Below are 23175 nucleotides of genomic sequence, written 5' to 3' on the forward strand. Positions count from 1 at the left end.
ATGATCCTAGATATATATTTTTAAGCATTATTCTTTCATATTTCAAATTTTTCAGGTGTTATCCTACTTTTAAAAATTCTAATTGATTTTTTTTTTTTTTTGTCTGCACTGTGCAGCTTGCAGTATCTTATTTTCCTAACCAAGGATTGAACCTGGGTCGCCTGCAATGGAAGTGCTGAGTCCTAACCACTGGACTGCCAGGGAATTTCCTATAGTTGATTTTTTGCCAATTATTTCTGCTTTCACTGATAACTATAGAGAAAAATTAGAAAAACGTAAATGTTCCATATTGAGAACCAATATGAAAAAATTGTGATTTAGATTAGAAACAACATGAATCTATAGAAATAGGTTATGAATAAAATCTAAGCAACCCTTGCTATCCCATCTAGCCTGTTTCTGAGTTCAGACACCAAGAGCTGGGTCAGTGAAGAACACCTGTAGTTAAAAAGGTATCATGGACTTAGGGATAGTCTTTCTGTTATTCTCATTTGTACACTTTTTCATTTTTCTCTAAGTAAATGTTAAAATAAATGAAAACCGTAAGAGGCAAGGAATTGGAACTTCTCAGGGCTTGTTTTTTTTAGTTTTTCCATTTAAACTTTTTCTAATTAATTTAAAGCCAATTGTGATTGCTTCTTGAATGTGGTTGGGTTCACTTTTCTGGTGTTTGTATTGTATTTTTTAAAAAGGCAGAAAAGAATATGAAATTACAGAAGATAGTCAAAGTCTATAATTCATTAGACATAAAAAATACCAGATAATTATTATTTAAAAGTTTCATTTTATACCTGACCTAGAAAAAACACATGAAGGATAAATATTTGCTTTAATTTGAACCTTTCATCAGAAATACCCCACGTTCTTGAAGTCCAGATATTTGTTCTTTCTGTATTAACACCTTTTCACCGATACTTCATTCTTTTTTTTTTAAACAGCTGACTGGAATTTTCAGTGTGTATGGCTGGCAGATATCAACTTCTAGAATCTAAGATGTAATCCCTTTGTGTTTCTTTGGTTTTAGATGGCCCTACAAGAATGCAATCATAAAGATTCTACAGTTGATGAAGACACTGTGGAGGACAAAACTATGTAAAGGGCACCTTTACATAGCTAACCCATATATCTTCAAAACAGTCTTATCTCAAGCTGTGTTTCTGACAGTATGTTACTGTAACAGAGACTGTGATGAGGCTGTCATTTCCACCCTTAAGACAAAGATAAGAAGAACTTCTAATTTCAACATAAATGCTAGATTAGTCATCTTAATTTAAGCCATTTGCCTATGTGTTACACCAACGACAATAAGTTACTGATGGCAGCTTCATCTGAAAATCTGTTGAAATCATTTGAGCACTTGATATTTCATTATAAATGCCAGATTTTTTTCCCAGAAGTTGAGGATGGGTTTCTGTTCTGTCTTCTTGTGTGGCAACAGAGCAAACACCACAGCATGGAGTTATTGCCTCGCAAGCTGTCAATGGTAAAAAGCTGTTCAAAAAAAAGGAGGCATAATCTTAAAACTATCATCATTATATAAGGTCTCAAAGGGAACTAGACTCTGCAAATTTCTCAGTGTGGAGAACATGAAACATAATGATGATAGTTTCAAAGGGAACTAGAATCTGCAGATTTCTCAATGTAGAGAACATGAAACCATAAGCATCACAATTCCCAGTGTCATGGTTAAGAATGCTTCACCCCTCTTAAACTGTACTTGTATTCTAAGAAAATGTATTATCACAATAAGATAGCATGGAGAGGATGTTATTTTTGATGGCAAATATGGTAAACACTGTTGGCTGCCAATTGAACAGTTTCACAACTTTCTCCCCTGCCAGCAGAGCCTGCCTATACTTCAGAAGCTAAAAGTGCCAGAAAGTCCTCTTTCTAGCCTCCCTTACAGCAAGAGCATGGGCAAATAACCAATCCTAGCTACTGGGGCCTAAGAGAGCTGAGCAAGCTGGCAGGCCTTTGGAAAAGGTTTTTTTCATCAATAAAGAGATATGTATGGGAGGAAACTGCTGTTCTTCTACATAATACTTGGTTGTGTCTGCATGTGACCCCTGGAACCACTGTAGCAATCTTGCAACCATGAGGAAAGATATCACCAAGTTGCTAAAAATAACACAGAGAAAAGCCCTAGGTCCCTGAAGTACTGGATCACTAAGCCCTGTACCAACAATGAATATCCTTGCCTCTGGACTTCTTGTTGGATAATAGTTACTAGTTAGTTTATGGCTTTAGTTTAAGCCATCTTTATTTGGATATTGTTACTTGAGGGCCAAAGCATCCTAACTAACAAAGCTAATGAATATCTGTTCATTGCATGCTATCCAGATCAGGAAGTTAAATTGTTGCTACTTAGCCAACTCCAGCCATTACTGTTACTTGAAAACTGGGTTGGCCTCTGGGTGGGTGTCCAGCCAACAAACACAACCAAGCCAAAGATCAGGAGAAGGAAGGATTTATTACTACTTGCAGCAAGTAAGGAGAACACCTGGGATCTTTCCCAAAGCAGTGTCTCCCAGAACAGCAAAAGTGGGGAAGTTTTAAGGTAAGGGTGCCTGCATATTCATGTAGGCACTTGAGCAGAGGAGAATTCGGCATAACGCATGGCCAAAAAAACACAAAACAAAAACAAATTGGGGCAAAGGTCAACAGAGTCCAAGCTTTAGTGTTTCGAAGTCAGGAGGGTCAACATCATTCCATCCTCCACCTGGATGGGACTTCAGTTCCTGCAGAACTCAAAGATATATTATTATGTATACCCCTGAGGAGGAACTAGGACTCTGCTTTATCACTGCACTATTGTTTGCCTTTTCTCTGTTTCTGCATTCCCTCAGTTCCCTTAAGATCATAATTACTGAGACTTGTTCAAGGGCAAGCATTGTGGCCAGGCTTAGATCACAGAATGGCTTCTCTTATGTCAAGAAAACCACTCCTGGTTCTCTTTCTCCAGGGACCCCTTAACTTATCTGCTTACATTACCAGTGTCTCTACCTTAATCCCTACTGCTTCATTCATGTTTTTCTTTTCTGCCTCTCACTAAGGAGCAAACTCAGTATAATTATACACACATCTATGCTTCACAGTAAAGTCTGTTTCTTCTGCATCTCTCCATGATGGCCAATGGGAAGGTACTTTTTGCTTCTCCAGTATATTTTTCAGCTATGTTTGCTTTTAACAGCATCAGAAATGTGTTGCAATTTTTAGCTTATAATTTCTTTCTTTCTTTTCCCTAATTCCATATTGAAATCACAACCGATCTAAAATTTCCAGAGAGAAAATGCTAAAGATAGAATAAAGATTTGCTGTTATAGAGGGTCATCCACATAGATCAATAAGTGGAGCTGAATGGTGAGGCATCTTGAATAATGAATAACTGAATGTACTATCCTTTTTACCTATAAGGAAAGCAAAAAACTTAACATCAATTTAAAAAAAGAGAGAGACAGAGACATAATGAATTACATACACGTGAGTTCAAAATCCTAGCTTAGAACAGTTAATTTTTAAGAGACCTCACTTGTTTCTTGCATGCTATGCTTAAAGGCATAAAGAACCTACTACGATTTTTCATGTTTACTCGTAACAGGGAAAGAACCCTTAAGCAAGAGTTGATAAAACCTTTGTTGAATATTATTCAGCAACACAGCAAAATGAAAACTTAGCCAAACTAGCCAAGCAGATATAACTGACATTTGATTTATTAAGAAAAAAAAAGTTTTTTAAGAGGAAAAAGACTACAAACCCTGAAAATTTCAGATCCTTTTCTTGGATATAGTTTCTTTTACTGTTTTTCTGCTTATTACAAAAACATACTCACTAAAGGGGGAAAAAAATCCAAAATTACAAACTTTTCTGAATATCAATCAGAAGCACAAAAGCAAAGATTAGAAAAAATTATCCTTAAAACTACGGAACAAAGACTTGAAAAACAATCCATGATGCACCAAAATTACCAATACTTGAATAAAAAACAGAACTGGAGATATTCATAATGGCTGTTTAAGCCAAACTGTTATGATGATCAAATTGCTTTTAACCAAAATATACGCTACCCTGTATTTTCAAACCATGGTGTCATTTATCTTCAGGCCTTTGCAAATGGTCTCCCCTCTTTATGGGGTACTCTTCTCTCCCCCACACTCATCTGGCTGATTAATGAGGTACTGACAAGCACTTGAGAACTAAAACCTATTAAAATTAATAACGTGGGGCGACTTCCCTTGTGGCACAGTGGTTAAGAATTTGCCTGCCAACGCAGGACACATGGGTTCGAGCCCTGGTCCAGGAAAATCCCACATGCCACGGAGCAACTAAGCCCATGCGCCACCACTACTGAGCCTACACTCTAGAGCCCGCAAGTCTCAACTACTGAGCCCGCGTGCCACAACTACTGAAGCCCGTGCACCTAGAGCCTGTGCTCCGCAACAAGAGAAGCCACCGCAATGAGAAGCCCGCACACCGCAACGAAGAGTAGCCCCCGCTCGCCACAACTAGAGAAAGCCCGCGCACAGCAACAAAGACCCAAAGCAGCCATATAAATAAATAAATAAATAAAAATTAATAAAGTGGGGACCTGATTTAAATAAAAAATCAAGATTTTTAGTTCCTTGTTTTAAAAGCCCTTTTAAAAAAATTAAATATTTGATTTGTTATATCATTTGGTTTTATTATATCATTTTTAATATCCAGATAGGAAAATTTATGTCAAACATGAACTAAACAACTCTATAAGAAAAACAAAATTCTGATATTAAATTCTTTCTAAGTTCAAATTCACCACTCACTCTTAAGGTAAAGTCGTCCTGAGATGAAAGAGTTTGAAAACTGATATTCTGTGTAATAGGTTATTCACTGCAGCACCACTGTAACTTCAAGATATTGGAAACAACCTATACGTCCATCAATGATAGAATAGCAAAAATAATCATGGCACATCCATACAATGAAGTACTATACAACAGTAAAAAAGAGTAAGGAGCAATTAGGCAATAAAATAAAACACATCCAGATTGGAAAGAAAGAAGTAAAACTACCTCTACTTGCAGGTGACATGATCTTGTATATAGAAAATCTTAATGAATCCACTACAATAATTATCAGAATAAATGAGTTCAGTAAGGTCGAAGCATAAAAGATCAATATACAATAATCAACTGTATTTCTGTATACTTGCAATGAATAATCTGAAAATGGAGTTAAGAAAACAATTCCAGTTATAATAGCATCAAAAAGAATAAAATACCTAGTAATAAATTTAACAAAAGAAGTGCAAAACTTATATTCTGAAAAGACAAAACATGGCTGAGAGAAATTTTAAAAGACCCAAATACATGAAAAGACATCTCATGTTCATGAATCAGAAGATGTAATATTGTTAAAATGGCACCACTCAGCAGGTTGATCTATAGATTCAACATAAAACTAAAATTCCAGCTGGCTTCTTTGCAGAAATAGACCACCTGATCCTAAAATTCATATGAAAATTCAAGGGACTCAGAAGAACCAAACAATCTTGAAAAAGAACAAAGTTGGAGGACTCACACTTCCCAATTTCAAAACTTATTACAAAGCTGCACTAACCAAGACCCTGTGGTACTAGCATAAGGACAGACATATGGGTGAGCGGAAAAGAACTAAAGAATGCAGAAATAAACCCTCACATCTAGGTCAACTGATTTCAAGAGAGTGTGAAGACACTTCAGTGGGGAAGAAATAGTCTTTTGTTGAACAAATAGTGCTAGAACAATTGGTTATCCACATGCAAAAGAATGAAACTGCATTCGTTCCTTACTCCATGCACAAAAAATCAACTTGAAATGTAAAAACTAAAACTACAAAACTCTTAGAAGAAAACACAGGTGTAAATCTTCACGACCTTCAATTAGACAGTGGTTTCTTAGACATGACACCAAAAGCACAAGCCACAAAAGAAAACATTTATAAGTTGGACTTCATCAAAATTAAAAACTTATGTGCTTCAAAGGCCATCATCAACAAAGTGAAAAGACAAGCCACAGAATGGAAGTAAACACTTGCAAATCATATATCTGATACAGGATTTATATCTAAAATATATAAAGAACTCTTACAAGTCAACAATAGAAAGACAATCCAATTTAAAAGTGGAAAAAGGATATGAATTTCTTTTTAAAAAATATATACAAATCATCAATAAGTACATAAAAAAGATGCTCAACATCATTAGCCATCAAGGAAATGCAAATCAAAACCAAAATGAGTCACCCCTTCACACCAGAAAATAACAAGTGTTGGGGGGCTGGGATGAACTGGGAGGTTGGGACTGACATATATACACTACTATGTATAAAATAGATAACTAATGAGAACCTTCTGTATAGCACAGAGAACTCTACTCAATGCTCTGTGGTGACCTAAATGGGAAGGAAATCTAAAAAAGAGGGGATGTAGGTATACGTATGACTGATTCACTTTGCTGTACAGCAGAAACTAACACAACATTGTAAAGCAACTATACTCCAATAAAAATCTGCAAAAAAAAAAGTGTTGGGGAGAATACAAAGAAATTAGAATCCTCTGCCTATAGGAATTAAAATGGTCCAGCTTATGTGGAGAACAGCTGGGCAGCTCCTCAAAAGATTAAACAGAGACCCAGCAATTCCACTCCGAAGTGCGTAACCAACAGAACTGAAAACATCCATCCCAACAAAAACTTGTACAAGAACGTTCATAACAGCATTATTCACAATACCCCAAAAGTGGAAATAACCAAATGTCCATCAAAGATGAATAGATTAAAAAAAGAGGGCTATAGCCATACAATGAACACTATTCAGCCATTAAAAGAAAAGAAATATTGATACATGCTACAACACGGATGAATCTTTAAAACATACACTAAGTGAAAGAAGCCAGTCACAAAGAACCATATATATTGATTGCATGATTCCAGTTAAACAAAATGTCCAGAACAGACAAATCTAGAGACAGAAAGTAGAAAGTATGTATTATCTTTCCAAATTAAATTATTTTTAAAACAACTATGTTGTTCCTGCATTTATATGCTGTCTTTCTAAATCCTAAAATAATTCTAAAATATTTTTTAAAGCACTTGAAAGCACAAACGCATGCTATGAATCAAAGAGAAAAGACCTGGAATTTTGAAACAGCTAAGGAAAACTCATAAACCTTAAAGGCAGAAAACCAGTTGTCTTTGTTGAATGCTATCAAATGACCAAAATTCCCTTCAAGTTAAATTCTAGCCTCCTTTTGTTTTTTTGTTTTGTTTTTTAATTTTTATTTTATTTATTTTTTATACAGCAGGTTCTTATTAGTTATCTATTTTATACATATTAGTGTATACATGTCAACCCCAATCTAGCCACCTTTTGAACTGAAAATTATTATCAATAAACTTTAATTTGCAAAATATCTGTATATTTTATAAAGCAATCATCAGTGTAAAGCTGAAACTCGCTAGACTTTACATCACAGTAAATAATTTTAGACTAAATGCAACAAATACTTAACATACTTCTTGGAATAACAGAAATAGCATAACTTGGAGTCAGATACACGGTTTGAATCTTAGCATGCTATTTACCATCTAGGTGATCATCAACAATTTGCTTGGTCTCTGTGAGCCTCAGTTCACCCTCCAGATAAATCAGGAATTATAATACCTACTTCAGAATGAAAAGAAACATCCAACTACTTACTAAATGGGAAGGTGGGGGTCAGGACAGTGTTTGGATGATTTCACTCTTTTTAAAAAATCTATACAGTTTGAATTTTTTTTACAACTTGTAAATAATTTTAAAACAATGATTTTAAAAACTAAAAAATCTACTTTAGGGGTTCTTTTAGAGATATTTCGTAAAACACCTACACATAGGAGACTCTCAATTAAAATTTCCTCACTCCTTCCATAGCCTTTCTACCTTCTTGAATTCAGGTGAACAAAACTGGGAAGAAGCAAAGTTAAACATTTATTTTTCTGAAGGCTATAGTTATCAAGAAAGAGATAAACAAGGGCAATAAAACTAAGCCTTTAAACCACTTTCCTCAAAACATACCTAAGAATTTAATCTGAAGGGGAAAAATTTCCACGTTTACTGATTCTAATCACTTTATTCTGATACTTTGTTTTTGCTTGTTGTTGTTTTTGCAATATAAAATAATACTATCAAGTGAAAAGGAAATTTAGTACCTTTTGACCAACAAGACAAATTCAGGATTCAGTCCAGAGAATAGTTATCACTGAAAAACACAATACAAATATAATGACTATCATTTATCTAGCAAATAAGATAATACTAAAAAAAGATAAAAATAAGATAAGCTCCACCTTTTTTGCTTTGACAGCACACTGAATAGATGAATGTAATTCAGTTGATCTAGGTTATCACCTTATACTGTACAGAATACTGTGAGAATTAAAACATTCTCTTCCATATGCTAACAGATGAATAAAGTGAATGTCAGGAAGCAAAATCGTCTTGCAGGTCAACAAAGTGCCATTTTAAAATCACAAACGTACACTGGGACCGCTAAAGCTGGTTATGCGGCCTTTGATAGCTTGTCTTAAAAACTGAGTCATTAGACTTTTACAAGCATCTAATGTATAACTTTAGCATTTCTCATCAAGTATGTGTAAGTACATAATTAAACCCTCATGTCCTTTAACGTTTACAAATCCTATTCTGGACCATTAATACATATACTCCTGAGAAAGAATATCCGGGAGTATTATTGCATTTCTATAGTGTCCTTGTTTTTAGACTATTTCAAGAACGTATCTCTGAAATGGGGAAGCACACTCAGTAAATTTTAGAAAGATACAACGATTTACACAACTATTTCATCTCAACCTCATTGAGTGGTTGAATGGAACAAAATTAAAAACTTAAAGTGGTGAAAGCCAATAGGTAAGGGATTCCCCAGCTCCCAGGCTTTCTCCTTTCCACTTCCTGCAAGCCACTTCAAAACTCCAACTCCGATGACGAGAGTTCTTCGAAGTCCCAGCGGATAAAGCCAAGCTCTTAGCCCGACCTCCAAACGCTGCTTCTCCGGGCCGCCCCAAGACAGGCGCAGGGGTGGCAGGATGGCTGCCCCGCGCCCGAGGGCGCGCGGGCGGAAAGGAGGGACACCCATGACTCATTCGCCCTCGGCCCACCGCCAGACCGCACCACCTTCACCCGCGCGAGGTCCCGAGACCGGACTCTCAGCGCCCCCCAGAGGCGGGTAGGCCCCTTCCCCAAGAAGGCCCCCTCCCCCGGCAAAACACCCTCCCCGAACGAGGCCCGGGCCGCGCACAAACCTGAGGCACCTGCTCCCCTCAGGTCCCGGAAGCTTGCGGGGGTCCCTCGCCCCGCCCCTCGCCCTGCGAGCATGCGTACCAGGACGGCCCGCGCCTGCGCGCCCCCGAGAGCCCCCGCTGGCGCACGCCGCCGCCCCGGCTCCCTGGGCGGCGCGCGCCCCCTGCCATGCAATTTACAGGCGACGTTGGCCCACTGCACCCAGAGTCCGTCCTCCCGTTAGGCGGCGAGCGCCGGAGGGGAGGGGACAGCCAGGAAGGCAGGAAGCTGCGGCTTAAAAGGGCAGCCCGCGCCGGGCCTTTCCTCCCTCTGTCCGTCCCCTGGCCTGTGCGAGCGCCTGCCTCCGCGGCCTCCGTCCTGCCGCCATGTACCGGTGCCTGGGTGAAGCGCTGCTGCTGTCCCGCGTCGGGCCCGCAGCCCTAGGCTCGGCGGCGGCCGACTCGGCCGCGCTGCTGGGCCGGGCCCGCGGGCAGCCCGCTGCAGCCGCCGCCGCCCCGCAGCCGGGGCTCGCGCCGCCCGGCCGGCGACAGTACAGCGAGGCGGCGGCCGACCGCGAGGACGACCCCAACTTCTTCAAGATGGTGGAGGGCTTCTTCGACCGCGGCGCCAGCATCGTGGAGGACAAGCTGGTGGAGGATCTCAAGACCCGGGAGAGCGAGGAGCAGAAGCGGAACCGGGTGCGTGGCATCCTGCGGATCATCAAGCCCTGCAACCATGTGCTGAGCTTGTCCTTCCCCATCCGGCGCGACGACGGCTCCTGGGAGGTCATCGAGGGCTACCGGGCCCAGCACAGCCAGCACCGCACGCCCTGCAAGGGAGGTGAGCCCCTCGCGCCCTGTCCCACGGCCCTGCCCTGCCCCGCCCGGCCTCCTGCCTCCTGCCTCCGGGTCACGGCTCGACTCAGCCCCGGCGGGCACTGTCCTCCTCCCACGCTCCCCGCTCCCTCCCAGCCCCGGCCTGGGATGTGTCAGGCTCTGGTGGATAGTGAATTTTCCGCCCTATCCCCACCACGTAGTTGGTCCTTCCCCCGCGAGCCGTCATCCCCGGCTTATGCTTGTTGATGCTGTATGCAGAAGACTCTGCACCGCTCTTTTGATCCTAGCGACTGTGACAAACAGGGTGGGTCTTGACGGAAATCACTTGTAGAAAAGGAAATGACCGGCCCATCAGATTGTGCCTCTACAAGATTTTGTGGGCTTCTATGACTCAAGCGAACGCAAACCACAAAATAATTGTTTTCGGATTTTTTCACCCTTTGTACAACAGTGACAGATGATACAGTAACATACAAAATGAATTGCCTTTTAGGTTTGAAATCCAGAGTTTTACTAACCAAATGAATTTATTAATTATACTTCGATCTTTTATTAAACTACTTTCCTACTCTGGCAGCTTTAGTGTTGCACACACAAAAAAAGGTAATACATGAGCAGTGTAACATCTGACAAACACCAGGCATCCTGACAGTAAATCTAAAGGGTGTAGACTGCAGGACGGCCCGCCAGCCAGTGGAATGAAATAGCCCTGGGGGTGTGTACTGGTCCAGGCTAGCACCAGATTTGAGCTTGAGGAAAAGATAAAGTGCTTGAAGAAAGGGGATGAGTCGGTTAAAATTTGATAGTCACCAAGTTATCCTGTAGTTTAAATTTTTGAATGTCTGTAGATTTGGCTTCTTCTGCAGTCAGATTGCTTTCTTTGAGCAAATAAAGGCTCTCCCCCCCCTACTTTTCCCCCCTTAAAATCGCACAATGCATCTTTAATAGTGCTTAAAAGTAACATGGCAAAACCATTTTTTTCTGTTAAAAAATTATGTAGAATAAAGGACCCGAGGAGGTAGAGTCTAGCTGGAGGTTGCTTGGCTAATAAGCACAGAGGATGTTGGTCTAGACCCTTTGTCTCAGTAAATCTGGTCCAGTGTTCTGTTATACCAGCTGACTTCTAAGGATGATTTTTAGAAATCTCTCTAGCAGAAAAATTTGAGCTCTGCTGGCATTCTTAGCCCAGGAACAAAGGTTGCTTCAAACTGCAAAGGTAAATGATTTACCTCTACTACTTGCTAAATTTGCATTGACCCCACCCACTTCTAGGACTTAACCTTTAGAGCTTAATTATCCTCTAGCTCTCAGTTTCCTCTTCTAAAACCAACGTTTGAACCACTTTGACCTCTGGTTTCCCTTTCCAGCTCCAATATACGTAAAACATACACACTGTCCATCTACAGCGCCACAGTGCCTTCTTCCTATCCACTCCCTTATTCTCTAAACCAAGAATACAAGTTCAAGCTCCCAAGAAAAGCAAAGATGTTGGAAGAAGAGGCAAAGTTAGCAAATATTAAATTGCAGTGTTTCTTTAGAATGGACATCAAGTTTATATACTGTCTTGTTGGCAGTATTTTCCAGTTGCTTAAAAGGTATGCAGCAAAACCAGTATATTTGTTTTTCTGCAGGATCTGACTTCGTTTCCTTGAAGTTCTTTATATTATTCTGTTCTTTCTATGCCAGACCCTCTCCTATCATGAGTCACGACTCCACAGACTCACTAAAGCAACTAAAGTTTGCCCTAGTTTGTTAGTCCTCTTCCTCTTGCCACAGCAGTTTTATACCAAAATAATAATAAACCTAGCAACAAATTGCATCAGCTATAGAAAGCACTGTTACTGTAACACTTGTTCCTACTAGAATGTAAGATACAATTCTCTGTTATATTTATCCCATTTACAAGAAGGCTTGCTAGTGAAAGCACTACTAAATCCCAGCATATTAACAGAGAAACGGAAGTGCAACTAATAAATAGTAGCAAGCATTACAAGATAATGTGAAAGAAAATCAGCCTCTATAAAGTGATAAGTTTATTATCTTAAGAAATTTGAAAGACTTTATGGAGAGAAAAGGATGGGGGAGGATCAGATAGCTATGCAGGCTCTTCAACATATTTTGGGAGTGCTTAAGATAATGAACAGGGGGCTTCCCTGGTGGCGCAGTGGTTGAGAATCTGCCTGCCAATGCAGGGGACACGGGTTCGAGCCCTGGTCTGGGAGGATCCCACGTGCGGCAGAGCGGCTGGGCCCGTGAGCCACAACTACTGAGCCTGCGCGTCTGGAGCCTGTGCTCCGCAACAAGAGAGGCCGCGATAGTGAGAGGCCCGCGCACCGCGATGAAGAGTGGCCCCTGCTTGCCACAACTAGAGAAAGCCCTCGCACAGAAACGAAGACCCAACACAGCCATAAATAAATAAATAAACAAATAATTAAAAAAAAAAGATAATGAACAGGATACTAAATAGATGATCAGCAAAATGGGGGTACTGTAGACATCCATGCTTTGCTTTCATGACACTCTGGGATTTTCCTACCCATTTATCACCCCCATCTTGTTGCAGAGAATGTATATTCCAAGAGGGACTTATTTTCAGTGGGTTTTTTTCCCTCTAATTAAACAGTACAAGAAAGTTGTTAACCTCCTTGGTCTCACTCTAGTTTTAGAAATATAGCATATATTAGGTGACTGAGATTTTTTTAAATGCTTTGGATAAGCCATGTGAACTTACCCTCCTAAGCACACTTTTCTCTCCCCATCCTAACTCAACTGCCTTCTCGACCAACTTCTTTGGGCTGGGGGGACCCTTGTCTGCTCCTCATCATCCTTTTCCCAACCCTCAGCTTTCTAATCTTTCATCAAGAGCAACTTTTTACCTGAGTTTTCCGACATAAAATTCTCAAGGTTGTAGCAAACAACAATCTAATTTATAATATGGGTAAGGGAAACAGGTGGTTTTAAGACCTGAGGGTGGCTGATGTGTACTTTATACTGAGTAAATATTTAATAAGTAAATATTTAATAATACATACTGTTTTTGTGCTTCTCTTTTCCCACATAACCATATTTAAATGAAGGCAATAGATTTGCATCTGTTAAGGATTTGCAAAAGAGTGTGCTTCATGCTCAGAAAGGAAGTTTTAAGGGAGGCCTTAAAAATATTTTCAGCAAAGATGAACCTTGTGGGAATTTGCTTTAAGGAGACTTTCAAAGGTTCTTACGTGTTTGAAAACATTATCAGTGATTATTCCTGTTAACTTTTTCAGAATAACTTCTCTGTATTTTATTGGCCCTGGTTCGACCTGAGATTAATATACCTTTTTAGAAGGAAATTTATTATTTAACTCATTGGGGGAGAAGTAGAGAGATTGATGATAGCAGTTCATTGATGTAGGAGTCAATTTATTTTCTATTCCCTCCTGTCCTCCCATCCTCCACTCCCCTCAGGTCTTCAGATTAAAAATGTTGAGTCCAAATTTCCTGTGACTGATTTTTCCTCTTAGAACTTTCTAAAATTATCATTTAAATAAAGTTGATGGAATCCTGATGCACTGACCTAAATCTTTCATTTAACTGCAAATATCAGCACCCCCCCCCAAAAAAAGTGTACCTTATGTTAACCCATTGACTTGTTTTTAAGAGCCAGAATGCAAAAAAAGAAACAGTAGGAGGTAGATGGTCTTTGTTCTTGTCTTTGGGCGGCAGGATACAGGGGTTGGGGGCAGGGCAGCCAGCTAAGGGTTGGAGTTGGTACAGTATTGAAGTCCCCCTCAGCCTTTGGGATCTAAGTTTGTGGTAAATGGTAGTGCTTTTTGAGAAAACACTAGAAGGTACTGATACTGTTTTAAAATGAGACATCCTCTCAAGACCACTAAGAAGCACTTTGGCTGAAACATATTCAAAGTGTGTCAATCTCTGAAAGTTTGGGGTTGCTACAGATTATCTTAGTTATATTAACCACAGATGACTGATTTTATGAACAAATCTAGCTAAACATCTTGAGTAAGCATTTAATATTTTTGTAAAATAGTTTTTACAGTCAAAATGTATAACACTAGTTAAGACATGTTTCCACAGTGGGTTATGGTGCTCCCAACATGGTTGGAATTAAGGATTCTTTATTTATTCATTTATTTACTTAACGCTACCTATGAGTAAAGTTATACAGTATTTAAAAAAAAAAAAAAAAAAAAAATGAGACATCCTCTGCTTTCACTGGAAAAAAACGTTTCTTACTTACTTCTCCTATGCTGAATTGACAACCATCAAAACGGGTAACTTTGAATAAATTCACACTATCTAATATTTTTAGAGTGTGAGAATGTGTCTACGTCTGCTGCCACAAGGTAAATGTAGTCTTTGTATGTAAATTTAACTCAACCTGGAAGTTCAGTTAGAACACAGGTAGTTTATGTCTTCTACCCTCTAGCCCTTAGCCCTGAGTTATTGCTGTTAATACTTTTTTAGTTAAATATGAATTGCGTTGCTGTTATAAAGGTCTTCTTATTTCATGGGAGCCAAATGCCCTCCCCGAAAATACTAGGGAATGAAGAGCTACGATAATGGTGGAGACCTATAAGCCAGGTTGTCCTTCAGTCTTCCTGTCACTTTGTGTGAATCCCTCTAGCTAGTTTGCTTTGGCAGTAAAAACCCCATATGCAGGAAGACAAACACTTACTGCTCACTTAATATGCAAAGGACACTTTTCAGGAATTGGGGCATCAAAAACTGGAGGACAAACACCAGTAGTATGTATCAAACTCCAGATAAACTGACAATGTTTAAATTTCTAAGAAATTACTTAGATTTTATAACTTATACAGTGGGAAGAAACTGGGTTTAGATTGTTGGTGATAATTTAGATTGCTTAGGAAAATTGTTTCTTATCCAATTATGTTAAAGATACTGAGGGCTTTGCCAACAACCAATAATAATTAGGTTGTTATAATGTAAATAATAAAGGAAAAAACCTTTAATATCACTTTAATGAAGCACATTGATTCATAAATGGCCCATAATTGCTCTACCCAACAAACCCCTGTTAAAATACATACATATGACTCAAATGTTCTAATAATAGTGAAAGTTATAAAATGAAGCAGCTCTACTCCCAGTCCTTTCCTACAAGATAACCGTGAACAGTCTTAAGTCCACAGCTATTATCTAAAACTGACCTAGCTATCCAGATGAATCAGTGTTTTCCCCTTTCCAGAGGCAGAAATCAATGCAGATTGAAGTACTCACTATCAAGACTGAAGTGTTAATGTATGAAATACTACTGATAAAGGCAGGATAGGTTTTATGAAGGGCAAGAGGACAATCTGGGAGAGGGCTGCTCAAGACATTTTTAGTTACCTTTCAAAAGGCAGCTAGCTGTACCTGGGAGAGTCTGCCTTCACAAAGGTCAATTGGCAAAACAAGGGATAGCAATAATAGCATTTATTGAGCTCTTACGTGGTGTACACGAGGCATTTTGCTAAGAGCTTTTCGTGCATCACTGCTTTGATTCCTCAGAACAACCTCATGAATGCACTGTTGACCCAGATTTTCGGATGCAGATACTAAGGCTGAAGAGTGAGGTCTCCCTTCGCAGGGTTACACAGCAGTAAGTAGTAGGGTTGCGTTCAGGCTCCAGCCATCAGATTCCAGCACCCACCTTCTTAGTCATTGTCTGGATTTATTCATGTAAAAAGTTACAAACTGTATCATGGGGTAAGCACTGATTGAAAATCATGTCATGCCATCAACACAATGATTCCTACTACTTTGGATCATTTGAAAGTTGTTAATAGCTATTAGAAGACCTAACTTCTTGCTAGAAAATAAATGCATTCACAGGTGATGTCTTTACCAGTCCCTTTTGTTGTAATTACTTAGGCAATGAAGGAACATTTTAAAGAGAGTTTTCCATTGAAAGAGGTTGCAAGAGCTTTGGTGTTTAAACAGTTTATATCGGCCAGAAAAACTCATTTCTCCACCAGAGTGTTATTTCATGTATCTTTATGGGTCTTCAGTGCGATAATTTTTTTAGCGCTTTGCAATTTGCACTTTGTACTTTGTTTATTCTTTAGAGTTAGTCAAAATTCATTACTACTCAGGTCACTAATTTTTAAATGGCTTTCTTCTGGGTGTTTCTTCCTAAAAACTAAGAAAAGCCTTTGTTTATCATGAATTGCTGTTCTCTTGATTGTTCTTGGAGAAAGTCTGTCAGACCTTCTAATTTTTCTAAATTGCTGCTTGGCTAGAGGAAAATATGAAAGATGACACAAATGAAAATTATAAAGGTTGATTTTCCTTTCCTGGAACCAGTCAATAAGTGACACAGTTGGAAGCACACTGGGTAATATGTTACTGCAATAGGAGTTCAAGGAAGATGCCCGGGAAAGACCATCTTGATTTGGAAGTAGGGAAGGCTGGTTAGGAGTTCGACTGGGGAAAGGTCATTTCAGATAGAGGTGTCGCAGAGGGGGTGGCATCAGCTCAGGCAGGAGGTGGGACTGTGTGTTGGGGTCATGAGGACAGAATATGTTTGTAAATAGTGAAAAGTAAGGTTTTATGGAATAATAAATATTTATGTGGTCTCTGCCCGCAGTTCCTAACACAGAGCTCCTAAAATCCTTGTAATTTCCTGAGTGATAGGGGTTCTGGGAGTATCCATTGTTCTGATATTTGGCCTTTGACTCCAGTTGCTGACACAGAGCCCCTGAAACCCTTGTAATTTCCTGAGTTATGGGGGATGGTAGGAGCATCCTACACAGAGTTCCTAAATCCCTTGGAATTTCCTGGGTGATAAGAGCACCTTTTGTTCTAATGAGGCAGCTCTTGATGGGCTCCTGGTTAGCTTCAGGATTCCCCTACAGGTAGAATATATGGAATGGGGAGTCAAAGATTTAACTCTCATCTGAGACACTGGTAGGAAAACTGGTATCAGGGAACGAAGTGTTACTAGGAAAGAGGATTGAATTTTGAAAATAAAGGAAATCTGGTGTAAAATGATCCTTAGGAAAAATGGAAATACAGGCATATGTTTTTCTCAATCTTACCCTTGCAAAAGAAGTGTGGTGCCAGTCCCTACCTTGTCTCCCATATCCCTGTAATTCTTCTCGTCCTCTCTTAAGATCCCTCTCAGAGATCACCTAGACTTGTAAATAATAGATAGGAAACTAGATATCTGAAATTTTGAGCCTTTACCTCTTTGAATCTTTTTATAACAAATTGTTGTCTTTTACTAAGTGTTATCCACTTTATATTCACCAATTTTACTAACATCATTTCCAGGACCTGTTTGGTATGAAGATATGATAAGATAAGTTTAGTGTTATTATCAGAATAAGGAATCTATAAAACAAAAATTAACAGAATCCCCCTTTTAATTCATATTCTTTCCTCTGTCCATCGGGCAGTAAGTTAAATACTTAAACACAAAACAGTTCTATGTTCTATAGATATGTATGTACATAAACGCTGGGAAATGACTTGGAAGGTTATATATACATTTAAGTTGCCAAGAATAGTCACCCCTAAGGACTGGGGTCATAAGTGGTAATCAGGAGACATCAGCTTTTTCTGTATTTGAATTTTGAAAACATGCGTATGTATTACATAATTTTGAAATTTTAATGGAAAGAAGAAATATATTTTTCATTTCGTTTTTCCGACAGCAGCTAAACATTTGCTTCCCAGAAAGCTTAGTTTTGTCTTTTCAAAATGCTTAAAATAAAGATTTTGATAATGGGTTAAGACTGTAAAGTGTTTGTTCCCTGCCTTCTTAAACGGAACGGTACATGGATACTGTCAAGCAATCCTTAGTTTCTGTACTAAATGCTCCTTCCTGGAGCTGAAGGAATTTTTGTGAGATTTCTAGTATTTTACATGGTCATTACTTGCTGGTGGGTAGGTACTGGTTCCTCACTGCTGCTTTCCCTCCTCTCCTCATTTTTAATTAAGTTATGCTCTTCTATTGCGAGCTAGGGAATATTATTAAGTGAGAAAATAGGTTCTAATGAGTAAATGGCAAGTGTATTAGTGCATGAATTTTAAGAGTTATAAGTCCTCTTTGCCTTTCTGGGGTTCTGTGCTCGTGGTAGAACTCTTGGTTATTGAGTAAATAGTTTCTGAAAAGAGACAATACAGTTGGAAATTGAATTTCTGGTCAGTAAATCAAACACTGTTAAAAGATCCAGGTTCAAGTAACTTTTAAAATCCCATTTGAATTTTCATGAATGTGTTTAGTTAATGATTCATCATAAAAAACAATGGTGACTTAGTCGCTAGGAGCTTTTTTGTATGTTTTTGGGTTTGAGTCAGCTAGCAAAAGGGAGAAAAATTCAAGCTACTCAGTTGTGGTTTTCACTGCATCTTTTTCAAAGTAATCAGCTGGTGTGTTTTCTTTATCACCATAGCAACTTAGTCAGTTTTTGCTTTTGATTTTTTTTTTCCTCCTAGAAAAACTTACTGTACACCAATCTTAAGCTCTTGAGGGTAGTAAGGAAAATATTTGGGAGTTAAGTTAAAAGGCTGAGAAATGTTTTGTGCTGTGTATAGTTTGCAGAGGTCTGCATTTCATTAATGTTGTTTTGAAACATCTGATTACTAGTTAGCTCAAAATAACTATATATTAAGTTAATTTCTCTGGAGAATCAATGGTATGATTTCAAAGTTCTATCACCAACCTTTCCTCCAACTTTACCAAGTTTGATAAATAATAAACATTGTCATGGGTGGTGTTTCTTTCCTCTGGTGAACTGAAAGCACAGATTACTCTTTCAGCCGTGGACCTTGATTTTAGACCCCATTTCTTTTTTTTTTTTTTTTAATTTTTATTTTGTATTGGAGTATAGCTGATTTACAATGTTGTGTTAGTTTCAGGTGTACGGCAAAGTGATTCAGTTATACATATACCTATTTCTATTCTTTTTCAGATTCTTTCCCAGATAGGTTATTACAGAGTATTGAGTAGGGTGTAAATGTTAATACCAACCTCCTAATTTATTCCTCCCCACCAGACCCTATTTATAATGACATCAGACCTGTGGTCCACATCTGTATAATCACCCAGTTCCCTTTCTAGTGTACCCAGCCATGGACTCGTGCTTTCCATTGGAAGCATCTACCTCCATCATTACATCTGTCGTTCAAAGATCCAGTTGATCTCTTCCCAAACAGTAGCAATGCTCGTGTCAGCGTAGGCTCTGAGACTTCAGGACACCAAAAAACTATAATATATGTTCTCCATTTCTGTAATAAAATTTGTTCCTTCTAGTTTCTATCCCTGTGCCGCATCCGATCCCTGTTGGTCTTGCTTACCTTTAGCCTTCTGTGCCACAGAAAAGAGGGAAAGAAAGGCTTGGTTTTATAAAAAGTGAGAATATTCATACTGCAAATAAGGTCCTTCTTGCTTCATTTTGGTTTAAAATGTTTTAAGTTTTTTTGGTTTTCTTTTATGCATGTGGGTATCTGGCTTTACTGAACGACTTTGTCTTCATATTTACTATTCTTGATATACAGTAGGCATTCAAAAATGCTAGGTTTTCCCCTTCTTTCAGAACTTCAAAGTATATGTCACATTTTTTCCTTCATGTACACCAATTGTGCTAATATCTCCTAATCCACTGAATTTACAAATTTATTGGAGAATATTGTCTTTTTTGCAGTCATTTTCTTAGCATTCATTAGAATGTGGTAAAGAATTTTCAGGGGGCAGTATATTTTTAGTAATTATCTTTGGTTTCCAATCCCAGAGGAAGAAGAGTAACTAGCCTTCCCTTGGGTATGGGTAATTCCTGTATTACTGGAGTCTGTACTAGTATATCTGCCAAATTCCACACGTAAAAACATTCACGTGTCACTAATTAGAAAGTTAAAATTGAAAGCATATGTCTTCTTTAGCCCAGGCATCCCCTGCATTCATTTCTAGGTCTCTCACCCTTATCAGTTCCCCAGGGCTTATTCCCTGACTCCACTACTTTCCTTATAGTGGTCCCTTGCCTCAATTCACTAGAAGTCTTCATTGGTTCCTAGCCTGCAGAAAATGCCTGTGGAGTGAGGTGATTTATGTAACTACTACTCTTCAGTGTCTTGCAGTTGAGCTCTCTAAATGGGTGTGGCTAGGAAAGAAAATTTCACTTTACAAACAGGAATTCCTGGGTGCCATCCAGTGGAAACATGTTTTTTGTTACATGCAGTTTCTGACTCATATCATTCCAGGACTTCTGCAATAAAATAGATTTTGTTTACACTGTTTTGTAGAAGGAGTGGCCTGGTTTCTAATGAGCATTTAAGTCTAGAACATTAGGATTGCTGTCTGATTTATGAATGTTAGTATTTCAAGCTGTTTTTCGTTTCCCACTGAATGCATTAGTTATAAGCACTGGGTAAGGGAAAGTAACTTTTCCCCCATTTAAGAAAGCAAGGAAAATTAATGTAACTTAGTGACTATTTCCATAGACTCTAAAAGCACAATGAAAAAAGTGCTTCAACTGTAATAGGAAAAATGCTGATTCTTAATAGAGCACTATTTTACCACCTCCATGAATTTGTCTTGAGAAGTAATAAAATCAAAGGTTATTGAGCTGCTTGTTTTAAAATCCTATCCATTTAGGCTTTTTAAAAACTACATTTCTTTGTTATTTGCCACTACTTTGCAATACTTATAACAGCAGTGAAAATAGTTGAGATTGAAGTATCAACCACATGCGGACACTGTGCCAGCTGCCTCAAACACATCATCCCAAGCAATTCTGGCATGAAGCCTAAGAGCATTGTTTGCACCTCCCCAGGTGAGCAAGTGCAGATGCCCACAGCAGTTGCTATTGGGGTGAGTTCACTTAGTTAGGAAATGCTGGGCACTGCACCCGACCCAGATCCCTGGCCTAGCATAGTTTCCACTAAATAATATGCCTAAGTAATGCCTATTCACTAAGTGACAATTTGTATAAACACATTTTAGTATTTAAACAATTTTTTAACTTAACCAAGGAGATAAAAGACCTGTACTCTGAAAACTTAAAGACATTATTGAAGGAAATTGAAGATACAAAGAAATGGGAAAATATCCTGTGTTCATAGAGAGGAAGAATTCATAATATTAAAATGTCTGTACTACTCAAAGCAATCAACAGGTTTTATGCAATCCCTATCAAAATCTCAAAACAGGACTTACCTGGTGGCGCAGTGGTTAAGAATCCGTCTGCCAATGCAGGGGACACGGTTTCAATAAATAAATTAATTAATTTTTAAAAAATAAAATAAATTTCAATAAATAAATAAATGGGTGAATTTCACAAAACAAAACAGATAGGGGTAGGGGATTAAGAGGTACAAACTACTGTGTATAAAATAAGCTACAAGGATATATTGTACAGCACAGGGAATATAGCCAATATTTTATAATAACTTTTTGTTTTTTGGCTGCATTGGGTCTTTGTTGCTGTGCACGGGCTTTCTCTAGTTGCGGCGAGCGGGGGCTACCTATTGTTGCGGTGCTTTCTCACTGCGGTGGCTTCTCTTCTTGCAGGGCACGGGCTCTAGGTGTGCAGGCTTCAGTAGTTGTGGAATACGGACTCAGTAGTTGTAGCTCTCAGGCTCTAGAGCGCAGGCTTAGTAGTTGTGGCGCACAGGCTTAGTTGCTCCGCGGCATGTGGGATCTTCCCAGACCAGGGCTCAAACCCTTGTCCCCTGCATTGGCAGGAGGATTCTTAACCACTGCACCACCAGGGAAGTCCCTGTAATAACTTTAAATGGAGCATAATCTATAAAAGTAGTGAATCACTATGTTGTATACCTGAATACTTCAATTTAAAATTTTTTTAATTAAGCAATTTTTGTTGAAACCAGTGTTTGGTATTAATTTTTTTTTTAATTTTATTTATTTATTTATATTTATTTATTTATTTATTTATGGCTGTGTTGGGTCTTTGTTTCTGTGCGAGGGCTTTCTCTAGTTGCGGCAAGTGGGGGCCACTCTTCATCGCGGTGCACGGGCCTCTCACTATCGCGGCCTCTCTTGTTGCGGAGAACAGGCTCCAGACGCGCAGGCTCAGCAATTGTGGCTCACGGGCCTAGTTGCTCTGCGGCCTGTTGGATCTTCCCAGACCAGGGCTCGAACCCGTGTCCCCTGCATTGACAGGCAGATTCTCAACCACTGCGCCAACTGGGAAGCCCTGGTCTTAATATTACTTACAAATTTTGGATTTTTTTTCTGGAACAGTTTTTAGGACCTGGTACGTTTGCTTTTTAGTGCTTTTTATTCCTTCCATGATATGCACAGGCACTGACTTACATGTATGTCAAAATTTTAACATGGATTCTGTCTTTCTACCTTAAGAGTCAAGAAATAGTCATATTTATTCCACATGTATTTGAGTGCCTAATGCATGCAAATTTTCTGTGTTAGGCACCAAGAATTAGTAGACAAAAGAAAGTCTGTCTTCATGGTGCTGATTTGCTGGGGTGGGGGTGGGTGGTGGTGGACGCTGGAGAGTAAACAAATATAAAGTCAATTTAAAGTAAATAGGGGCTGGAGAGTGGGGATGAGGAAGTGCTATTTTAAATTATTTTAAAAGGGGTGGTCAGGGAGGGCCTCTCAGAATGAAGAAAGTTTTTAATAAAGACCTGAACAAAATGAGGAAGCAAGCTTATAGCAACAGATATCTGCTATATGCAAAAAAAAAAAACCCCAAAACCCTGTCATTTCTCATTCTAAAATTTTAATAACAGTTTATTCCACAAATAATCTGAGAACCCATTATATGCAAGATACAGTTTTCTAAGAGCTTGCTTTTCTAAATAATTCATTTTATTTTTCTGATGGGACAAAGAAATATGTTCAGTTTCAGAATTTGCTGTTTATGATCATATACCGACAGATGAAATTCTCTTGAAACGTGTCGTTTATGTTTAGATAGGTGTTTTCGGAAACATCCAAGAAGCCAGCTTTTTTAAATGACTAAGGGAGTTTTCTCAAACTGCTGGTCCATGAGAATACTGTGTATTTCTATCTGAAAAACTATTATTCCCAGAATCCTTTAAGAGGTGTCCCTGGGCCCCCATAC

The 23175-nt window shown here is 38.9% G+C and overlaps 2 protein-coding genes across 8 annotated transcripts in view; one reads left to right on the plus strand and one right to left on the minus strand.

Moving 5' to 3' along the window:
- Positions 1-23175, minus strand: part of SHLD2 (shieldin complex subunit 2) — a 165824-nt gene that overhangs the window by 87269 nt on the left and 55380 nt on the right. Inside the window, exons 1-2 of one of the 7 annotated variants that reach the window (XM_028164603.2) lie at positions 9311-9366; positions 8201-8250 (exon numbers count right to left, since the gene is read on the minus strand). The exons of 3 other annotated variants lie outside the window; for them this stretch is intronic. The gene's annotated coding sequence lies outside the window, so the exon portion shown is untranslated. Of the gene's footprint in view, positions 1-8200; positions 8251-9310; positions 9367-23175 lie in introns of those variants that run through there. 3 more of the 7 variants (XM_057530490.1, XM_007174553.3, XM_028164604.2) reach the window with 3 other exon arrangements.
- The window catches only part of GLUD1 (glutamate dehydrogenase 1), a 39115-nt gene continuing 25436 nt past the window's right edge, over positions 9497-23175 (plus strand). Inside the window, exon 1 of the mRNA XM_057530493.1 lies at positions 9497-10127. Within this exon, the coding sequence (XP_057386476.1) occupies positions 9674-10127 (454 nt within the window). The 5' untranslated portion in view covers positions 9497-9673. The remainder of the gene's footprint in view (positions 10128-23175) is intronic.

The sequence above is a fragment of the Balaenoptera acutorostrata genome, chromosome 16, assembly GCF_949987535.1.
Source record: "Balaenoptera acutorostrata chromosome 16, mBalAcu1.1, whole genome shotgun sequence".
In the NCBI taxonomy this organism is placed as follows: Eukaryota; Metazoa; Chordata; class Mammalia; order Artiodactyla; family Balaenopteridae; genus Balaenoptera; species Balaenoptera acutorostrata.